We start from the raw sequence: 22,785 nt of genomic DNA on the forward strand, positions 1-22,785 counted from the left end.
GGGGCCAGGGGACGTAGAGGGGGCAGCCCAGCCCAGCCCTGAAGCAGAGGGGTGGGAGGGGGAGTGGGCCTGGCCCGAAGGTGGAGAGGTGGGCCTGGATGCAGGCCTCTGTCCCCAGCCATCCCTCCCCCTGCCTGTTATTCTTGATGGGCAATTGGCTAGTATCGTTATAAACACAATATAAGAAGCTATAAAGAACAGAGTAACATAGGTGAATCAATTGCATGCGGTGAGACATTACTAAAGATTCTTTCAATGCCTGGAAAGAAACACAGTAATTTTGTTCATATAATTGAATCCCATTTGGGTTGGATTATGCCACAAAACATGACATTCCAATGTCACTCAAAAATTATCACCTGATTTCATAATATTAATGTTCCTGTGTTCAGTGCATTTATTATTGAGCAGCATTAAACAAATCATATAAAAAGACAAACGATTTACTTGTTTAAAAACACACTGAATCTCACAAGGAAACTGAAATCAAATAACCAAAATTTTTTGGCAATGAAATTAGTTTTTGACTAAAGACGTTTGACAAACTTCACTTAATTTAAGTCAGACGGCTTAGGCTTTTCCTTAAAAAATGACTTCTTTATATAAAAAAAAAAAAAAATCATTCAGCTACATGATTTCACACATGGATGAAGACCCCAATATCTGGCTCTTGAAATCCAAATGATAATATGGCTGTTGGATATACAGTATAAAAACTAACTTTTGCTTAGATAACACATATAATAATACATTAACTTCTCAGTGGGAGCCTCTACACATTCACTAATGTGCCGTAGTTACTGTGCATTAAGGTTAGTACTTGTATAATCAAGTACTAAATCACTGTGCAATGACCAGTGTTACAGCACAGTGGTGCCGGCGCACGCCCTTTTAGTGATGCCTAATAATACTATGCAGTAGTGTATTAGCATTGTTTTGGCTGTGATGCACTGCTGTGCAGTATCATTAGGCTACTGCACAGCTAGCATCTCGTGTGGATGCATCCAGTATAATTAAAAAGCTAAGATATGTGCTATTTTAATTAAAAGAAAATAGGACATTACATTTTCTATCACCAGAGATCTCTGACTGCTTTAGATGTCTTCATGACTTCTATAACAATATTCCTCTCTAAACATACTTACAAACATAATTTTTAATGGATCTGGACTTAAATGGATTTGATTATGAAATACAAGTCAGTTACTTAACCTGGCTCTCCTAATGACACACATGGTATTTATATTGCATATCTACTATTTAAATGGTGATACCTTTGCAGCAGCTGCCAGAGCCTCTTTACTTCTTTTCCTTTCTTCATCCAAACATTTTTCCAGTACTTCCTGCAAATGACATGAAAAGTTAAATTGCAACACATTTGAGCAGTGGGAAAAATTGTTTCAAATGCTAAAAAAGGGCAAAACTGTTATTGACTTCAATGGTGAAGAACCAAGTATATAAATATTACCTTATGTTTTTGTGATTCTTGCATCAAAGCTTCTTCTACCCTTTCAGCTAACATTTCTTTCTCTATTTCCAGCATTCCAAGGAGTCTCTGGTGCTTTAAGAAAAATAATCATAATATATTAATAAACTATAGTAGAAACACAAACATGACCAGCTAGTGAGGGCATTAAATGGATTATTTTACTTCTACTAGTCACAATCTAGGGTTGGTTAATCCAAGGGCAGGTAAAATACGGCCCATGGACCAGATCTAGCCCACCAGGCAATTTCATCCATCCCACAGACACCCACCAACTAGTTGTACCCCACCCAGCCAACACAACTTACTCCCACACTTGTGCACGGAAGGACCCGGCCCAGCCAGCATGCAGCTTCCAGGTGAGGCTGCTGCTGCCACTACTGCAGCCACTGGGGGACCTGCTCAGCTTTCCCAACATCCAGCAGCTCCTCCTTGTTTCCCTGCTGCTGCACTCACTTAGGGCAGAGGGAGCTGCAGTGGGGATACAGGGGAAGTGCAGCTGGGCAGGGGCATGGAGCATGGGGCTGAGGCTGGCAGGAGCGCGAAAACTATGCCCAGCAGGGTGGTGGAAATGTGGAGCTGGGGTGGATAGCATGTGGGTGTGAGGGAGGGTGGCAGCTGTGGAGACTCCCTCCACGCCCCGCCCCAGTGGTGCATAGCTCTTGCTGGCAGCTGCAGCACTAGGAGGTGGGTGCTCGCAGGTTCCCTGGAAGCTGCAGCAGTGGCAGCAGCAGCCCCACCTGGAAGCTGTGTCCTAGCTGGGCCGGGCCCTTCTGCACATGCGGGTGGGTGCTCGGGGCACTTCTGACCTGTGCAGGTGCTGCTGCCCATTGGCACATGGCTCCAGCCAGCACTGCACTTGGTGGTGTACCTCTATCATGCAGGGCTCCCTGCAGCACACATGCAGCTTCTGGCACTTGCATGTCACTGGGGGAATACCTGTACAATGGAGCTAGCTGCCTTCCCCATCATGTGAAGCTGCTGGGACTCTGCCAGAAGTGGCAGAGAGGCCCGCTGCTGCTACCATGGTGGCAGGGTGTGTGGAAGGCAGCCGTTTCTATCATGTAGGGCTTGTCCTGGTGGCACTTACATGTGTGTCACAGTGAACCCCACATGATAGAGGTAGGCCAGTGTGACTGCACTCCTTGCCACCATGTGCAGCTCTGGCTGGAGCCGTGTGCTGCTGGGTGGCAGTGACTGCGCAGGCAATGAGTGCCCTGAGGGCCCATGCCTGCTGCTGCTGCTGCAGCCAACAGCAAGAGCTGTGCACCAAGAGCAGGGGGGTGTGTGGTACGGGCCCATAGCCCCCCATCCTCCATCAGAGCCCACAAACCCTACACACCCACACCCTGCCCCCACAACACCCCCCACACACAGCCATACCATGTCACAAATCCCCCCCACACCCTACCATACACACACACACACACACACACACACACACACACACACACACTGTACAAGAGTAAGACTTTATTTTTGACCTATTATGCAATTATCTCTGTATACACTACAGAAAACATCATGAAAAAAATATTTTTTGTAATAAAATTAAAATATGTTATAGTAGGTGTTCAACTTTTAGTATATGATTTGGGTTTTTTTCTGGTTCAGATGGCAACCCCCCCTCCCAAAAGGAGTACTTCCAGGGGCAGGGGTGGGACTTCTGGTCCCAAGATCAGCGGATGGGGCACCTACCAAGGGGCGGGGCTACCCTTGCAGCCCTCATCAGCTCATCAGAACTCATTAAGTGGCCCTCCCAAAAGCCAAAATTATTGCCCACCCCTGGGTTAAACAAAGCATATATAAATTGTTTTCTTAGTAATAACAAGAATAAAGGGCATTATAGGTGACCTGAGATATTAATATAATTAATTAATATTTTCTATTATTTCTTAATTGTATGTATACAACAAAGAGGGGTAAAAATACTATTCAGTGTGGTTATATGGCAGACATAATAATTTTTATAAAAGCTATGAACATAGCCATGAAAATGTTACTTATACTTATTCTAATGCCTTTGACATTTAAAGTATTCTCGTAGAAGCTTTCATTTGAATATATCATGAAGGAGAGGGCAACTGTAAACACTCCATCTACAATCAATTCCAACACCATAAAGTTCAAAGGTCAGAATATGAGAGTAAAAATTGCTGCTTTCTTCCCATGTTCTTGTAATTTAAAACATTTTTCAAGGAGACAGTGAACACTGAGAGTAAGTGACCGAGTACTCTATGTCTGGTTATATAATCTGTCATCACTGTTTCTAATTATAATCCTTTTATCTATGTTTTTCAAGAAACCAAGGAAAGCATTTTAAAGATGTGGGTTTTTTAAAAACTGAGCTGTGATCCAAATCTAAAAATTATTATTGGAAAGTATTGATACCATGTGTATTTGTCAAGACAACTAGCTAACAAATCAGTAAACCTTACCATATACTGTTTAAAATATGACTATAGTAAATTTAAATCGTATATACAGTATCATAACATTTCTTAAGATCAAAGGCAAAAATCAATAAAAATACATGTGACATTATTATAAAACCATACAAAATATGACGCCTTTAGCTCAAACAAAAAAGAACATGGTTAATGTTAAGCAAGTGAGCAGTCCTTTTTGACAACTTATTCTAAAGGCTATAATTCTACAGTATACACCTACTAGGTTTTTAATTAAAGTCTTTCTCTAATTATACCTTGAAATCTGTTACCAAACTGCAAAGATGATGTACTATGAAAAATACTTTTAAATTTGAAAAGCAGAACATAAAGTATTTAGACAGTGTAAAAAAGAATACAATATACAATAACAGCTCTTCCAGTACAAACATTCAAAAAGGTATTTCCCTGTGAACTTACTTAAAATAGTTCTGAATGAAACAGACATATTTTAATGCAAACCACCTGTGGTAAGTACACTGAAATTCACATCATGCTTGTACTTAATGAGGTGTATTTTAACTTTCTCTGCAGTACCATATTTTCCGATATTAACCTTCATGTTTTGGGAAATTAAAAACAAATATTTACTTGTTCCAGTAACAAACAAAGTATTAACAAGTAAACAGTGTGTAGATTTAATTTAAGAGACTATCTATACTGTGGTTACTTGATTCACTGACTACAAGAGAATTGCAATTAGGATTCTCTAATATGTTTTTCCAAGATGAATGCCTGAATTCACTTGAAAGAACAACGCAAAGAAGATTTAAAATGATAAACTATTGATTCAACGGTAGGGTACAAAACAAAACACACTGATGTCAATGGGCAGACCATCATTATTTTCAGTAGGCTTCACATCAGACTCAGATAGATTTTCCTTGATACCATTTTAAGCTACCTCCAATTCAAATGGTACAGACAGTGTATTGAATGGCAAATTTGTTCCTCAAGATGATATCTCTAGAACAGTATCAGAACCTAAGACAGCTAAGTATATTTTGGCATGAAGAATCATATTTCCAATTTTGAAATACCACAGATTTCTTAACAGCTTTCACTGTGGATTCAATTACTTAAGGTATTTAAAAAAAAGCAACCCCCCCCCTAATTTTCTTTACATTCCTATACATTCCTTTAAAATAATTCCATAATTCAACTCAGTGTACCAGAATTGAAAAGGAAAAAGGAGTTCTGGGATCACAATCTTGCAAGCTAGGAAAAGGACCCATTATCTGTGTCATGCAGACCTTACAAGGTTCTGATTCTTTGTTTGATCTCTGAACTATCAACTTTTTTCCCAAGAAGAGTGCATAATTAACTCTTAGAGCGATCAGCCTGTTACTACTCTGAACTGCTACAAGAATTCATTAATACATTGATGGGTAATTTTTTCAAATACTACCAATTCCACTGAAATGCAGCATAACAAAGAAAGCAAAATATGAGTTAGCAATCACTATAAGCTAAGTCCTAAACTAAACTAAACAAACAAAGTGCTTTTAAAGTAAAATATACTATCAAGAATACAGGAAATACAGGAAACCCTCGTTATTTACGGGTTCAGCATTTGTGGTTTCAAATATTTGCGAATGCTGAACCTACATTTTAAATGCACTTTATACACTTACAAGAGCTCCTCAGGGGCTCCGTGCTTGCTGCCACCAGGATCCTTCCACCACCTCCGGGCTCCCGCTGTTGCTGCCGGAGCTGTGCCACAAATCCCAGTCGCTAGGGACATGAACGCAGTGCCTTATTCGTGGATTTTGCCATTTGCAGGGGATACAAATACGTATCAGAGAAAAACAGAGAATCTGGGGGGAACGTTTGTTCACCAGAGCGCCCCAAGGGATGACGAGGTTGAATGGTCACAAACTACTACAAGACCGTTTCAGGCTGGACATAAGGAAGAAATTCTTTACTGTCCGAGCCCCCAAGGTCTGGAACAGCCTGCCACCGGAGGTTGTTCAAGCGCCTTCATTGAACACCGTCAAGATGAAACTGGATGCTCATCTTGCTGGGATCCTATGACCCCAGCTGACTTCCTGCCCTTTGGGCAGGGGGCTGGACTCGATGATCTTCCGAGGTCCCTTCCAGCCCTAATGTCTATGAAATCTATGAATCTTTTTTACATCTAGGGTATGGATACTTTTCCTACTTGAGAATTGGATCTAGGGAAGATAAGATAGTGGGGAATGTTCTAAAATCAGTAGAAAGGGGAGACCACCTTAGACATAAAGCTTAGATGGGGCCTCACAGGAACTTTCTTCTTCTAAATTGCAGGTGGAATAATAATCAAAGCACTAAGCAGACAATTGTTACATTAAAAGCCATTTAAGTAGGCAAATTTTAAAAAATAATCTGTACAAGAGATGACCATAAAAAGCATCAACCTAAAAAAAGGAAGATGGATTTGTTTTTAATGTGACTGTGATGAGTATCTGTACTGCCATAAAATCCTTTGGGGAGACTAAGGCTAATCCTGGACATTCAAAGACGTAGAAGATACTATAGGAATGCAAGGACCATAGCTCAAAATGAACTGTGTCTTTTATTAGTTGTCTGGAAAGTGAACAATTTCCATTTCTGCCCAGGATTTTAGGGTGCAGCCCTTGTTGGACTGTAAGAGACTGAGCCAAATGCCTGCTGAGCAAAAATGGTTCTCGTGGCCCACGGTCATCAGATTTTCTTCCATTCCTCAAATTGAAGCATCTCTGAGTTGTACGGCAAAATTCTCTCTTGCTTTTAGGATAGGAAGTCTGGAGGTAGAGCTAGCATATATGTCATCTGAACAAGCCTAGACACCAGTACCAATGAAAGAACAGAGGCTATCAACATTGACTCTGCCTGGCCTGATCTCCATTTGGTACCAGGAAACTGTAAGAGAGCTGTAATATGTCTTTAGCTCAGCACAAAAACATCTGAGAGAGAATTTATCTTCGAGTCTTCTTGTACCACACAACTGGCATTTCATATTTTTTGGATGGAAAATGATCTATTATCAATGAGATCATCTGTGAAATGATGCTTATATCACTGCTGATTCACTCATGCTGATCTTGAAGCTTCTGGCTGACCACATTTGCCTTCACACACTCACTGGCAAGGTGGAGAGCTACAGGGTTTAGTTCTGAATACTTCAAATACAAAAAAAATATGTGGTCTTCTTTAGTAAGAACTGGGAATGCTCTCACATTCTGCTTGTGCATGCAGCCCATCACTGTAGTACTGTCTCAAGTGTCCGCACCTGCTTCCTCTTTCTCTTTCCTTTTATCTTAACCAGCATCTGTCAGGTGGAGGTACCTGAAAAGAGCCATAGGAACTGGAAGACAGATTCACAGTCCATGTCAGAGAGATAATTAACCAAATGAATAGGTAGAGAGGTTGGCACATTACCAAATTATTGCAAGACTATAAAGGTAAAAAGGTAGTGTTGGATTCTCTGATACTACTTTGATTTGGGTTGTTCCAGGAAGTCTATGGTAACATTAACTCCTAGAAAAAGGTCAAAGAGATTCCAATCTTGGGCCTGTTACAGAAGCTGATTGGGGCAGGAGCAACAAAATGCATCTCAGGTCTTTTGCTGGAGGGTCTCAAAATTGAGGTGGGTGTTGCTCCCTTTAGGAAACCCATCAGTGTATCAGGCTGTACACACTAAGATGAGCCTTGAACCTCAAGTATATCTCCCTCCTTCTGCAGAAAGAAAAGGCACAGGTAACTGTACACAATCGGCATCACATATGCATGAAACCCTGGACTTGGGAATGCCCCCTCTGCTGTCTAGGCTGCAGTGGGATGCCATTCTCCCAGTTGCCTTGAGTCTGATGCAATTTCTTCATGGGCCAGATCAGTGTCACAGGTTATATAGGCTATTGGGCTAAAATGAGGAGAGCCTGACTCTCACTGGATGATTCTATTTTGCCATAGGGGGAAATAGAATGTCAAACCATGTGCAAATGCCAAAACTTCAGTTATGTGGCTGTATACCTGACATTTAGAAATGTAAAGCGAAGTAACATTTAGCCTTTAATGTTTATGGACAAATACCATGTTTTCACTTTTAAAAGTTTTTACTAATATGAATGAGCCTTTAGACCTGGATGTTTGCTTTGAGATGGTTTGTTGCAAGGCAAAAGCAAAATGCATTATAATTTCCAATTTAATTTTAAAGTTCATATTTGTAGTATAAGTTGTTTCAAGGAATAAATAATAGTTCATTATAAAATCTTACGGAATTAGCATGCTGTTCTGAACTGTAAATTCAGAGTCAATATTTTTTTCCGGGTTAAAGAAAAGGAGGTGAAAAGCTCCTCTTACCCCCCATTTCACCCTTTTATTTTATTTAGCAAAGTGCTCTATTTTTGTCCTTCCAATACAATAGTATACTTCTGGAAGAGGAGAAAATTTTAACAAAATAATTATTTAAAAATGGGGGTAAAATTGGAATATTTCAATGGAAACAATTTAAAGTAGTTTGGAGTAAAATGGAGTACAAAAAAGAGGATCAAGAAGAATCTTTTGAAATTCAACCCAAAACAAAAGGCATTCAGAAATAGTTTTTTCCCCCTGCAAGAAGTTTTTCTCCCCCTGCAATTTTTTCCCCCCTGCAAGAAGTTATTTAGGCAACAGTTCCAAATAAAAAACGTTTGATGCAGATTCAAATATAAATACAGAGGTTCTGTGGTTTTTCTTGATTCCTGTAAAAAAGAAATAAAAAAAAAATCTTTTTTCCTGGAATGTGAGTCACAGAAGATATTGTAAACAGATTTAATCACAATCACAACTAGTTAGAAATTTCTGTACATTAAATTTGCGTCTGAAAAATAGTGACAAGTTACACTCAGGTATGCAATTACAGATCCTTACAGGGTTCACAAAACACGTTATAAATAATTTACAAGGTGAGTGAAATAATTCAGATTTCCTTTCGGTTATTATGCAGCTCAAATACTAATCCATAAACTACTACTAATAATCTCTAATCTGCACAGTTTTGTTTCAAATAGGTTTGATTAATCCTAAAATGCAAGTTAAAAACCAGAAATTGAATAAGCTGTCCAAAGTGAACTAAAATATTTTTTAAATATGCCTAAATATCTCCATCAGTGGAGATTTATTAAAAGGGGATGAAGGCTTCTTTTCCCACCTTAATGTATCTTAAATAATCTTATGCTAATTTGGCTGCAGGTGTTGAGTGCTCAGTAGGTGATCTGGAGAATGGCTCAGCTTATTTATTTTTATTTTTTTAACAGAGGGGTGCCAGCCCCCAACTCATTCCCAGCTTGGTGCAATGCATCCAGCCACAGCATGAGGGGAACCATTGTGGGCTCTCCCTGTTCTGTCTTGCTGGCTGGGCTGGGCCCTGTGGCCTTCGCTAGAGTGGCACTGGGATGAGGAGTGGGGATTCTGTGCATGGCGAGGCGATGTAGCGTTTCCCTGTCCCCCGAGTCACTTCTGGTAATTGAACTCCAGGGCACCCTCAGAAGGCAACAATGTCAATCCGTTGGAGGAAGCAGAGGAGAGCTTCAACTGGACGTGAGAACAAGATGGACCAATCAAAGTTGCTGGTGAGAAGCATTCAAATGATTCCAGCCAGACCGCTAAACGCGCAAGTTATAAAGCCTGGAGTCCTTAGGGAGGACTAAGTGAGGTTGACAAAAACAATATTCTTATTGAAACTTATTGGGGAGTAACTGGAGCCAATCTTTAGAGAAGCTTTGCCTTATTGACACAAAAAGTGTGGTGCCTCTTTCCAGGACCTGAACACATGCAGATCCACCTGAAAGAGAAATCATACTGATGCCTAATCTGTGGCAGAGATCTTCCAAGCTGAGAACATATGAACACACAAGTTCATTCATTCTACTGACAGGCCACACAAATGTACAGAATGTGACAAAGGTTTCACCAGCATGGCTGATGTCCAGAGGCACTTACAAAATGTATACAGGATTGAGAGGTCTACGGTAATTTTGGGGAACAGTATGGTTAGAAACCCATTATTCATAGTTCACTGAAACCTGCATGGCAGTGGGGATAGCAATCAGCTGTTTTCAGAAAACTAAAGCCTGGGGAAGAATAGTCAAAGCCTTACATCTGCCCCACATGTGAGAAAGGTTTCTATAAAACAAATCTGCTACTCGCACACCTGGTGATCCGCTGGCAGGACAAAACATGGACATTCCAGGAGTGTGTCATGGCCTTTGTCCAACTAAAGCTAAAAAAGATGTCAGCTGACTCATTCTGGATAGCACCCTTTCCAATATGAGGAGTGGAACAACTGTCGCACACGTGGAATTACTACACCAATAAATCAATACTGGGGACAAGCCCTATTCTTTTGTTTACTATGGTCATTCCTTCCTTGACTCAGGACATGAGTGAACACAGAATGGGCACATCTTAGCGTACAGATTTCTGTAAGTAGTCTCCATTTTTACGGCAGGCTGGTATTTGCCCAGGCCTCCTGAATTCTTCCATGCTTTTGTTATCATCATAAAGCTTCTTGGCGTATTTCCAGAAGGGTTTTCTAAATTTGAGTCTAACTGGTGGTGGCGTGGTGATGTCCTTGTTGATTATGACGGTCGGTTTGGGTTACCGATGGCCTTATGGTATTCCCTCATGCACATGGCATCATGGCAGAGTTGTGGGGGAGCAGTGCTCACTAGGACTGGAAGCCATGGCAGTGGTGTACTTTTTAGTGTTCATTATATAATCTGCCTAGCTGCATTTAACTGTGTATCCATAATCCGTGTGTGCATGCTTTTGCTCCACACTGGGGAGCAATATCCTGCTGCAGAGAAAATAAGTGCTAGAGTGGCTGTTCAAAGCATGGTTGCATTTGCTCCCCATGTCGTTCCAGCCTGTTTATGCACAAGGTTAACTCATGTTTTTTTTTTTTTAGCAATATTCTGTAGATGTTCACGAAAGATGAGGCTCTGACCAAGAGTTCTGCCAATGTATTTGGGGAACTTCTCAGGTCATTGATGAACATATTGAAAAAAAACAGCCCCAGAACCAACACCTGGGGCACTCCACTTCAAACTGGCTGCCAACTAATCATCAATCCATTGATTACTACCTTCTGAGCCCAAAAAACTAGCCAGCTTCCTACTCACTTTACAGTCCATTCATCCAATCCATACTTACTTAGCTTCCTTGTGAGAACACTCTGGGAGATCATAACAAAAGTCTTGCTAAAGTCAAGATATATGGCATCCACTGGTCTCCCACCACATCTACAGTGCCAGTCATCTCATCATAGAAGGCAATCAGGTTGGTTAGGCACAACCTGAAATCACTTTCTTCTCCAAGAGGTTAGAAATGAATTCCTTGAGGACCTACCCCATGATTTTTCCTTGGACTGAGGTGAGGCTGACCAGTTTGTAGTTCCCTGGGTTCTCCTCCTATCCTTCCTTAAAGATGAGCACTATATTTGCCCTTTTCCAATAGTTGGGACTAGAGTAAAAGCTCTGTTATCCGGCATCCCCCAGGAATGGGGGATGCCAGATAACAAAATATGCCGGTTAATTGAGCGGTGCAGGCCGCCACTTCTCCCGCCACGTCTGGGGTGTCCCAACGCCCCTCCTGCAGCATCGCTGCCCCTGCGCGCCCCACGAGACAGGGAGATGAGCCCCATACAGCCTGTTATGCCTCTGGACTATGGGGGGCTCAGCAGCGCAGGCTGCTTTGCCCCAGGCCATGGGGGCTCGGAGAAACCAGAAGTGCTATGTTGGGTACTTCCGGTTTCAATTTATCTTACAAGCTGGCATGCCGGTTAATTGAGATGTCGGTTAACAGGACTTTTACTGTACTACCAATCATGATGAGTTTTCAATGATGGCCAGAGGCTCTGCAATCACATCAGCCAACGCCTTCAGAAAATTAGACCCCTGAATATCCAGAGGTCTAAAAAAAATGAAGTTAAAAAAAGCGGGGTAGGGCACGGTTGCCAACTAGGGGGGGCGGGGGGATTTCCCCAGTGGCTGATTGCTGACCTGGCATTTCGAGGGGGTGCACAGCCGATCTCAGGAGGGTGCACATGCACCCGCATGTACCCCCATGCATCGCCAATGCTAGGTTGCCTGTCCCATTTAGTAAAGGACCCACACTTTTCCTGATCCTCCTCTTACTGTTGACATACTTATATAAATCCTTCTTGTTACCTTTCACATCCCTTACTAGCTGCAACTCCAGCTGTACTTTGGCCTTCCTGATTTCATCCCTGTATGCCACCAAATCTCTGTTATTCAAATCACATCATAGTTCCATGACTGTGCGAGGACTTCTAATTCTTCCTGCTTGTTTCTCAGACTCCGTGCACTCATGTACAGACACCTGAAGTAATTAGCTGATTGCCCTACTTTCTGAAGAAGAATGCTTCTCCTGTTGCCCACTCCTGCTTGCATCTCCTCCAGTTCACCCACTTCTCAATTTACCTCAGGATTTTGGTCTACATGCCCTGATGAACCAAGTTTAAAGCCCTCCTCACTAGGTTAGCAAGCCTGTCTGCAAAGATGCTCTTCCCACTCTTCATCAGGTGGACCCTGTCTTTTCCTAGCAATCCTTCTTCTTGAAACAGCATCCCATGGTCAAAGAAGCCACAACCCTGCTGATGACACCATCTGCTCAGCCATGTATTAATCCGCAGGATGCATCTGCTCCTGCCTGGGCCCCTCCCTTTGACTGGAAGGATCAAGGAGAACACCACCTGAGCCACCGTCCCCTTCACCCTTGCACCCAGAGCCTATAGTCACTTTTGATCTGTTCAGGGTCTCCCCTGGGAGTATCACTGGTGCCCACAGCAGCAGCATGGGGTAGGAGTCACAGGGCCAAATGAGTCACAGTAATCCTTCCGTAATATTTCAGATCCAGGCTTGAGGCAAGCAGCCGACTTCCCAAAACAACAGCAGATGGATGGCTCTGTCTCCCTCAAAGGGAGTCTCTGACCACCACCAACCATTGCTTCTTCTTGGTGGCAATGGTCTTGATCCTTCCAACCTTGAGGCAGTCTGGTCTGTCCTCTTCCTCCAATGGAATGTGCTCCTCCTTCAATGTCGTTAGGACTCCATATCTGTTCTGCAGGCTAACTGCTGCAGGTGGAGATGAAGATTTCTGCCTGCTGCCAGAGGTTACAAGCTTCCAGCTTCCACCTTTCTGAGAGTTCATGTCCTTTCCCTTCTCTACCATTGCCTTTGGCAGGCCTTCCTCCACAGTCCTATAGGTCTCCTTCAGCATCAAATGAATTAAGTTCTCAAGGTGAAGGATGCTTCAGAGCCTTGCCACCTCCTCCTGAAGTTCTCTAGCCTCCTCCCTGAGGGACACTACAAGGAGGCAAGAGTACTATCTTAGGGTGGAGTCATTAAGTGTGATATAAAGCGAGTGTAGATGGTGACTGCTGAGTACAAATTGCTCCCGGTCAGCCCAGACAGCTGAGGGGCTAGACATCTGGCTCCTGCCAGTCCCGTTGCCACAAGATGCTACCACCCAGAGCCTGGGGCTGATCCCCCATACCCCTGCTAACTTGGGGCTGCTCCACCCCAGCTCAAACTGCTGTGGTCCTGGATGCATGTGTAGATGCTACATCCAGGAGCAGTTCACTTTGGCTCAGATAGCTCCAGAGTTTATTGTGTCACATTAATAACATGTGTAGATGTGCCCACCTTGTCCTAAAGCAGATCTGCTGGCACACAACCATTAAATGTACTCAGAGCAACCTTTAGCCTTCTTCTTTTAACCTGTCATTCCCAAACTTCCTAAAATTATTCTTACTTCTGACATTATCTTGCTTCTCATTTTCTTTGCTGCTTCTTCTCTAATATAAACTTTAGTCAAGCAAATGCAAACAGATTCCAGGCCATTAAATTATTTAGGGCCTGCTATAATCTACAGCTGAAAGGTCAATCCAGAGCTCTCTTCCTTAAAACAGCCGGTATAACCCTAGTGAAGAGAGACTGCTGCATAAGGCTCTCTGTCATCTCTATCCACAAAGACAGTGCTGACTGGCTCTGAACCCAACCTCATCAACTGAAGCAGGAAGTAGGTTCTGTTGCCATTGTGTAATCAAGGAGATATGTGAAGAAGAGTACCTCCAAGGAGCTAGGCAGTCACAAATTACTGGACTAGTAGGTGGGAATCAAGTTGAGCTTTTCTCAAGGATGTGATGGATTAAACAGAGTACATCGGTTAATCCTGATCTCTGAATTGATTAGTACTGCTGTCTAGAATGTGCCTACTCTACAGCACTGAATTTGGAGATTTCTCTCAGGTCTTTGTATAGAGTGCACAGATCACCTAGGTGGAGCTGGCCCAACTACCCTTTCTTTTTGTGCATTCTTTGATCTTTTGTTTTCAATGAAGCAATTTTATTTGGGAGAGCAGTACTGTGTCAGTTGTTTGAAAAAAAGTCCAGACCTTTAAGACATCAAACAGTTAACAGCTTATTACTTTAATATTATCAATGAATAGCAGCTATTAAAGTGAGTGCATACATGTCAAACTAGGTCAGTGGTATATGTTTAAAAATCTGATGGAGGGGTGATGGTTATTGAATTTGCGATGGAAATCAATCAGAGACTGCAGGTTGTTGGTCCAAATGATGGAAGGGTCATCTATATATCTTAGGTATAGCATGGGTTTGATGGTACAGTTCTTGAGGAATTCTTCCAGGTGGGCCATAAAAAGGCTAGCATATTGTGGGGCCTTTCTGGCATCCATAGCTGTGCCCATGGTCTGAAGGAAGTGTTGGTTATTGAAAGTGAAGTTGTGTGTGAGAATGAAGTGTATATGTTCAGTAATATCTTTAGGGCTGGACTCTTGAGTTGTAATCTTGCCCTTGTAGATATGCAAGGTATATAAGTAAAGATAAATTTTGAAGGACTGTTCATAAAAACCAAAACTGCAAGGAAACTATGACATTGATGTTAATATATACGATAGTCATACATCATTACTAAATACAAACAAATTCAAATTTGTAGGTGACTGTAGTTATATATTAATGGTGCCTTGCAGCTCCATATACTCCTTCCATCTGAGGAAGAATTTTACAAATAACAATGAATTAAAATTCATAACATCTTTGGATACAGTAATACTTTCATTTTCCAGGTGGGTATATTGAGACACAATGTAGCAGCATTATAGCTATGTATTAGATTGTTAGAGATTCACAGAGAAATTTCAAAGCTTCTTTATAAAAAAACTGAATGTTTTCACTGCAAAGGTCCAGTGACTTCTCACAAAGAAACTCCAGGATAAGATGATTTTTTGCTTTAGGAGAGATGTAGCCCCATATATCTTCAAAAGCCTTTTTGCCATTTAGTTTCTTAAGCTATTTACTTGCCATATAAAAAAATCTGAACCTCCAATAAAAAATGTTCTGTTTTCTCAGTATCAATAATATGACATCTGATAATTTAATGCATTATAACATAAGCCAAATCACAAAAGGAAGAAAAAGGGAAGATCCTCATCTGTTAACCTTGTGGTTTATAATACAAAACAGGGGTTTTCAACCTTTTTGGATCAGTGTACCCCCAACAGCTGGGTGTGGAGCAGTGTACCCCTGGTGGCCGGATGTGGAGCGGGGGAGGGAGGGTGGCACACAGTTGGATGCGGAGCTGGGGGTGGGGTGTGTGGTGGCACTCTGTCCCTGCCCACCCATGCATACCCCCTAGGGACTTCTCAAGTACCTCTGGCGGTGCGCATACCCCCAGTTGACAACCCCTGATATAAAGGTTGCTGCTTTCTCAGGCCATGGACAAGCATTACATTTGTGTGGAGTGAAATACCTTTCTCCAGCACAGAACAGGAGCATACAACCATTCAAGGAGTTTCTTAGAAAAGAGAACTGGATCTCCCCTACCACACTAGGGAAGAAAGAAAAGCAATGTCTCCCTAATAGCTGGCATAGGGGTGAGCTGTCAGAGAGCCCTGTAGGGACCGTGTCATGGAAAATTTCCTGTCACCCCACTCCCAGCATGGGCAGGGGGTGACATTTTCTTGAGGGCTAGAATGCCCTTGGAGCTCTGGGAGGCCCCAGCCCTGGGTGCATCCATCTCCTACAAGTTCACCAGAGTGGTGTACAGAGGGGGAACCATTCTTCCCTGCTAGGAACCCTCCCAGGATTCATCTGTTTTGGCCCATACACTGCTCTAGGGTGACCCAGAACAGTACATGGAACAAGGGCCATTCTCCCAGAGGGCTGGAATGCATGTATGCTCCAACTTCCAAACTATTTTTCTAGAATTTAAAAGTCATGGCCTCAGTCTATGAACTTATCATTTATGAAGCATAGATTTCTGTTTATTATAGTTCTCATATCCTGGTACTGTTCCGACATTTGAAAAAAGTAATTAAATTATTACTTTATCATCCCAAGACAATAGTATAAGAGTGCTGGTTCTAGGTGTATACCTATCAAACATAAAGTGAACCACCTGATATCTTAGATACTTAGTATCATAGCCCTTTAGATAGCAGAACAGGTAAAATAACTCTAGTTTAATTTTTTTTTTTTTTAAAGTACAAGTTTATATACTGATCTACTAGTCAGTGGCAGTCTCACTGTCATCTTCACTAGGTCCCTTATGAGGAATCTGCTTTGACTTTTTAAAATCTTTATTATACAAGTATTAAAAACCAAAGGCAAAAGCGCATAGGTATGTGGCCCTCCCAGGGGCCAAACATGAAGTACTTGTTAGTAACAAAAAACCCAGCATGGCATGAGAGACTGAAACTCTCTCTCCCATGCCCCTCAAGGGATTACACACACAGGATTGCTGTCAGTCTTCCATCATGCAGAGGGCCTCCTCAATGGCCCAGTGTGACATAAATTGGTTCATGTTTTGCTGCAAGGTGAAGTGTCAACATTCAAATTTCACACGTGCTGAAACCACAATGTAGAAGAGTTGGAGAGCATCACTGGAGCCAGTCCCTGCAACCTGGTTTCTGCAACTTTTCAGTTGCCACCTTGGCTTGGCCTGGCAAAAAACTGACCAGGAAGATCATATTCCCCTTGGCCACTCAGTACATGGTTGAGAAAGTGTACATAGTCTTAGAGAAGTCCAAGTCCAGTGTGTCAAAGAGGGTGCTAAGGGCAGCAAAGAATGGTTGCAGCCAGGGGAAATCCAGGAAAGCATGGAAGAGAGTCTTCCCTATCTTCTCAAAGAAAGGGCAGGCAATTGATGCCACTGGGTCTAAGTGGCAGACAAAAGTACCAGGGGGCTAGGGCCCCATGCAGCAACTACCATGTTCTGAAGGTTGCCAGTTCTCTTGGTGATAGCTAGCTTGTACAGGATGCACCAGGCCAGGTGGGCTTGGTCTGATATTGCTGCCACTAGGTACCACCTCCAAGTCATGTCAGGGCAGTCAGTGAGGACACAAGCAGGATGAAATTTGATTTGCTTCAATATCCTAAAGAGCTAGTTTAAGTTTGGAAAATGGAGAACACTGGAAACCACTCTCCTCTATGCATGCAATTGCAGAGTACCACGATGGTGTTTGCTTCAGCAAACCCTGCATATTTCCACTATGCTACTAGTTGTTTAGTTTCAAGGTCCCTGTGATGAAAATAAGTTTCACCACAAGTTAAATATCTGTTACTTGAGTTTAAATTACAAGAAGTTAAAACTGTTCTCAACTTTTTCTTGTGTCTTTTGTCCAGAATATCATCAGAGAATGCAAACCTTGGATTGCCTCATTTCTCATCCAAGACAGTTCACAACTGATAAAAAAAAAAGTAGTAGAATATTTTTAACATTTGGCAAATAAAACAATACTAGTCTACATTTGCAGCGAATTGCCCATCAAGAATGATGTGGGGCAGGCGGGGACAGAGCCTCGTGTCTGCCCCCACTTCCCCCCTCCCCTGCTATGTCTGGCCCGCTTCTCCCCCAGCCCACTCCCTCCCCTCCCCCCCAACACCACCACTGTACCAGGCCCATGTCCAGTCCTCCTTTCCCCCTCCCCCTGTCACATCAAGCCCAGGGCCTGGGGCCGCTCCCCATCCCCATGGGGTCCCAGTCCACTCCACCCACTGCTGTCATCTCCAAGGAGCATTGCGGGGGGAGGGGGGGAGGAGAGGGCAAGGCCAGTGGCACTGGCCTCACCCCACCGACTCCATCCCCTCTGTTATGGTGGCTCTCTGCTACTCTGCCGCTACCTGTTGTCCATCATGCTTTTTCTCATTCTGATTGGCTGCCAGACAACCAATCAGATTGCAAATAAAGCATTATGGACAGACAGACTAAGGCTTTTATATATATAAATTATTTACATGTTATCAGATCAGAACACAGGTCCATTTTACCTGGCATCCTGCCTTCAGCACTGGCCAATACATGATTCCAAGGTGCTAAAGACTAACATGAACACCTTGACCCAGAAGGATCCTACCCCAGATGTTCCCTAGAGTATATTCTGTCCATATTGGTGCACACTGACATCTTAAGGGTAACTTTGCAAAAAATCTCAAGTCCAAGTTTACTGGAATAGGAGAATGAAACAAAGAAGATTATGAAAATGTGTAAAGTTTCTTAAAGAAAGATTAGTACCATTTGAGAAAATGTTACACTGTGATACACTGGAGTTGCTGTGATATTCCCCTGATTATTATTATTATATTTTAACACAACTTCACACTGGGTGACAGTGAGCATCCCCTCTACTGAGGAAGACTGTACAACAGCTCCCTTTTAAGTCCACCAGGGTAGCATTCTTGAGGAAAATTGTTTATTGGGAAATGTGAATCCTTTACAGCTGCTGAGCCTGTGTTTCACTGTCATCTACATCAACATAAAGCCTGGAAGGTAAGCAAACAGGAAAAAGTACTACCTCTCTAAGTCAAACACCTTAATATTGAAGGGAATGATTTGTACTGTAAGCACCTTTTTTAAAATGAAGTATTCAACATAAATTGAAAAACTGTTGACTTTTGTTTCTGTGTTCATTCAGCTTTCTCCCTCTTCTCCCTTCATATTTTTCCACTGTTTGAGAGAATGGGGAGTACAAACAATAATGGGGTGGAGCATGAGCAGAAGCAGGGTTTTATGAAGAGGCAGCGTGGAAGTACTGCCACCAGCACTGCAGGAGTGGCTGAAGTTCTGCTCCCAGCTGCCTCCCAAACCCAGCAGGCAGTGTGCCGGGGGAGAAGCAGTGGAGACGTCTTTTCTTTACATCCCCAAATCAGGTATGATCCATACTACTACACCTGATCTGGATCCTCCCTGGGAGTGGGGGTGAAGGGCAGCAGGTCTGTGAAACTTTGATCAAGAAGCTATTTTAATCAGGTTTGTAAGAGGTGCTACAATTCTTTTCTTGATTAAAGGGCAAGCTTCCTCCAGGATTGGCAGCTATTCTACTGGAGTTAAATCCTTGCTGTTGGAGTCCACTAGCAAAGCCTGACCTAATTTGTGTACAGAAATTCAAGTCAACTCACAAACCCAGAGCATGAAAAAGCCGCATTCTAATTTGAAGGCTCCCTGGGCCCTTCTACATGTTCAGATAAAAGTGTGATAGGATTCAATGGACAATCCACACAATCATGCCTCCTGCCATGCCACAGATGGCTGAAAACCTGCTGAAAACCCACAGCTGCTTGGGCTCGCAACCTGGGGAGTGCCCCATGCACTGCCACAGCTGTCAGTCCCACAGCTGATGGGGCTCCCAGTCATGGGGGTGCACCATGCACTCCTGTGGCTATGAATCCCACAGCTGATGGGGCTTGCAACCACAGCAGCACTCCATGTGCTCCCATGGCTGTGAGTCTCATCAGGGGCTCCCCCAGCCATGAGCCCTGTCAGCTGTAGGACTCGTAACCAACAGTAGCATATGGTGCACCCCTGTAGCTGGGAGCACCTGGCAAAAAGTTCAATTAAGTGGCATGATAAGAATGCAGCAAAATTATTACACATTTTTGGTGGAGTAACTTTATGGCTTATTTTTTGTTTTATCATGCCAGTAACTGATTAAACATATGGCTGGGTCACAATTTAAGATGTGATTAATTGGTTAATCATGTCTTAAATGTAATGTGTAGATGGGTTTTCCGAGACCTTGTTGGATGTGACCCTCAGACATGCAAATAAGTCTGAGGTATGCAGCTATTACCAGAAGCCCCTCAGTAAAGACTTGAAGCTGTAGAAGGCTAAACAGAAGAATCCTATTTTGGTAGGCGGTTAGGTCAATCTGTAGTGACAATGAAAAATGGGCTGGTGATAATACACAGAGAGTGAAAATGGCCTGATGGACAATCACTCAAAGGAAAGTACTACCTTTCAACTATGTAAATATAATGCTTCAATAATGGTATCCTAATCTAATGAGTTAGACCTACCACACTTTAGCATCCACACTTCTGTACTGAAGCACTCCTATCAATTTATTTGCTTTATCATACTTCAGCTTATTTGTAGTTTAGACCAAAGCAATCCAATGCAATTAAAGTATATTTTCTCATATGGAAATTACTACAGTAGCTTTTTTTAAAAAAATGATAAAATTCTGAATTAAACTATCTAGTTTTCATTTACCATATTTACCCAAATCCAAGACAACCCTGAATTAAGATGATCCCCCAATAATTAGATTCTATCCATTTAGTATCTGGCATGTTCGCTAATGAATGGTAAGTTTTCACAGTATTTCTAAATGATTTTTTAAAATATATTTTTAAAGACCAGAGATTTTTTTTCCTCTTACTTAGATCAAGGGTATAGACAAATAATCAAATTAAAATGAGCTGAAAGAAAACAGGGCCTTTCCTTGTGACACCTGCTCCTCAGTTACTATTGGTATTCTGGCAACTGCCCTACAGTAAATGAAAGCTAAGTGGCGGACCGTGTTTGATTTAGGACTAAGCTACTCTAGTTTAGCTAACTGTAAGCACACAAATAGTTACAGCAGAGACGTGGTTTTATGGTCCTCACTTCCTGTTAACCTGCTTTTGATCAAATGTCCATACACTACGTCAGTTTCTCATTGATACTGCAGCTACAGTCAGCAGTTTATCTGTAAACTCCTTGAAGTATAGAGTTACCATATTTTCAGTTCCAAAAATTAGGACACCTGTTGTTGCGGGGGGGTGATTGTGAGGGGGTAGTGATATGCCAGTGCCCTGCCCCTGCCACAGCCCCACCTCCCAGCACCCCCGCCTCCCAGCCCTGCTGCTGCTCCTCACTCCCAACCTGCAGATCCCTGGCCCTGCCAGTGCCCCTCACTCCCAACCCAAAGTACCCCACCTCCCTGGGTCACGCTCGTGCCCCTTACTCCCAATACACAGCACCCACGTTCCTGCTGGTGCCCCTCACTCCCAACCCTCAGCCCCCTGGCACTGCCAGTGCCCACACTCCTGATCCACAGTCCCTTGCCCTCCCCCGGTGCCCCTCACTCCCAAGCCACAGCCCACCCAAGCCTGTTGGTGCCTCTCACTCCCAACCTGCAGTCTCCTGCTCCGCCCCACCCTGCAGCATCGACTGGCTGCCCCACCCCTGCAAGCAAGAACACCAGCTCCAGTGCTGCCAGCCCAGCCATATAGTTCCCCACTGCCCCTGAAGAGCCCCTCTGCCCTCTTTCCCCGCTGGAGGGCAGGCGCCTCCCTGCTAGCCCTGCTGCATGCTCGGCACCCAGACAGTTTCCCCCAGTGCTAGCAGGCACCCACTGTCCCTCGCACATCCATCCCTTCCACATATCTGCTACACACATATGCACACACACACAGACTCATATGCCGCACCCCACCCCAACCTCCCGCACAGTCCCTAAGCCCTGGCCCTCCAACTCCAGCTCACCATATATATACCTGCATCCAGCTGCTGGGGCAGCTCCCACCACCCTGCCTGGCTGCATACTGGCCATGTGCGTGTGTGCATGCAGATGCACATGATGCCCCCAGCCTTCAATGCCTCCCCCATCACTCCCCCCAACCCCAAGCAGCGACTTGCTAGGGCAAGCTGGGAAGTGCCGGGAAAAACACCAATGCTGAAGACAGCAAAATCCTGAACATTGGTTCATATTTTTTAAAACCACCTGGATGGAGATCAGAGGACCCAAAAAGAGGACAGCTCCAGGAAAACCCAGACATATGGTAACCCTATTCAAGTATCCTCTCTATACAACTTTTGTTGGATCACAGGTGCAGTTTTGATTCAAGAAATGAGGAGGATGGCAGGAATAGGAAGCAGTTTGGAGCGTCTATAATGCTATGGGGCTGAGGTGTTAGTTCTCTCTCAAACAAGTTTTAAACAATGAGCTGAAGAGCCATACATCTGAAATTTAGCATGCATCTAAAAGCATTCACTTTTTTCATTTTATTGTTCAGATCTGACCAAATGGTAAGGCACAAAATGAGTTGCCTTTTAGTGCTTTTTTTCTATCATTGTCCTAAACTTTTAATTAAGCAACAGGTAATGTTGTCCAATGGAAGCTGTGGCATGGGCACTATCAGACATGGAAAAAAAAAAAGGACACTTTACTGGAAAAGGAAGCATGTTAGTTCGACACAGCTCCCCACAGTCTGTATAGATCGGGTGCTTCAACGGGGCAGTTTAGCACTTTTACCTAATAGCTAATTCAATCAGCTATTAGATAAAAATGCTCAATCTATACAAACATTGGGCAAACTGGGTCAAACTAACATGATGAGTCTTCTGGGCATGCACTGCACTCAGTGTAGGGACACTGTAGCTTAAAGCACTGGCCGGGGGGGAGGGTTGGGGGGGCAGGCAGAGAGGGTTGACTTCTGTAAGCAGTCCATGTGACCTGCTTCATGTTCATAAGACATGCTATTCTGAAGAGAAAAAAAGCATCCTGTCCTGGGAACTTGTTCTGCCAGCACTCACTGGCATCCCG

At 43.2% G+C, this 22,785-nt stretch overlaps 1 protein-coding gene across 1 annotated transcript in view; it reads right to left on the reverse strand.

Annotated features, from left to right (window-relative positions):
• LOC102379068 (coiled-coil domain-containing protein 91-like) overlaps window positions 1-22,785 on the reverse strand; it is a 205,898-nt gene that overhangs the window by 143,557 nt on the left and 39,556 nt on the right. The window contains exons 3-4 of the mRNA XM_025191851.1: window positions 1,469-1,561; window positions 1,275-1,343 (exon numbers count right to left, since the gene is read on the reverse strand). Coding sequence (XP_025047636.1) covers window positions 1,275-1,343; window positions 1,469-1,561 — 162 coding nt within the window. The remainder of the gene's footprint in view (window positions 1-1,274; window positions 1,344-1,468; window positions 1,562-22,785) is intronic.

The sequence above is a fragment of the Alligator sinensis genome, unplaced genomic scaffold (genome assembly GCF_000455745.1).
Source record: "Alligator sinensis unplaced genomic scaffold, ASM45574v1 scaffold762_1, whole genome shotgun sequence".
Classification (NCBI taxonomy): Eukaryota; Metazoa; Chordata; order Crocodylia; family Alligatoridae; genus Alligator; species Alligator sinensis.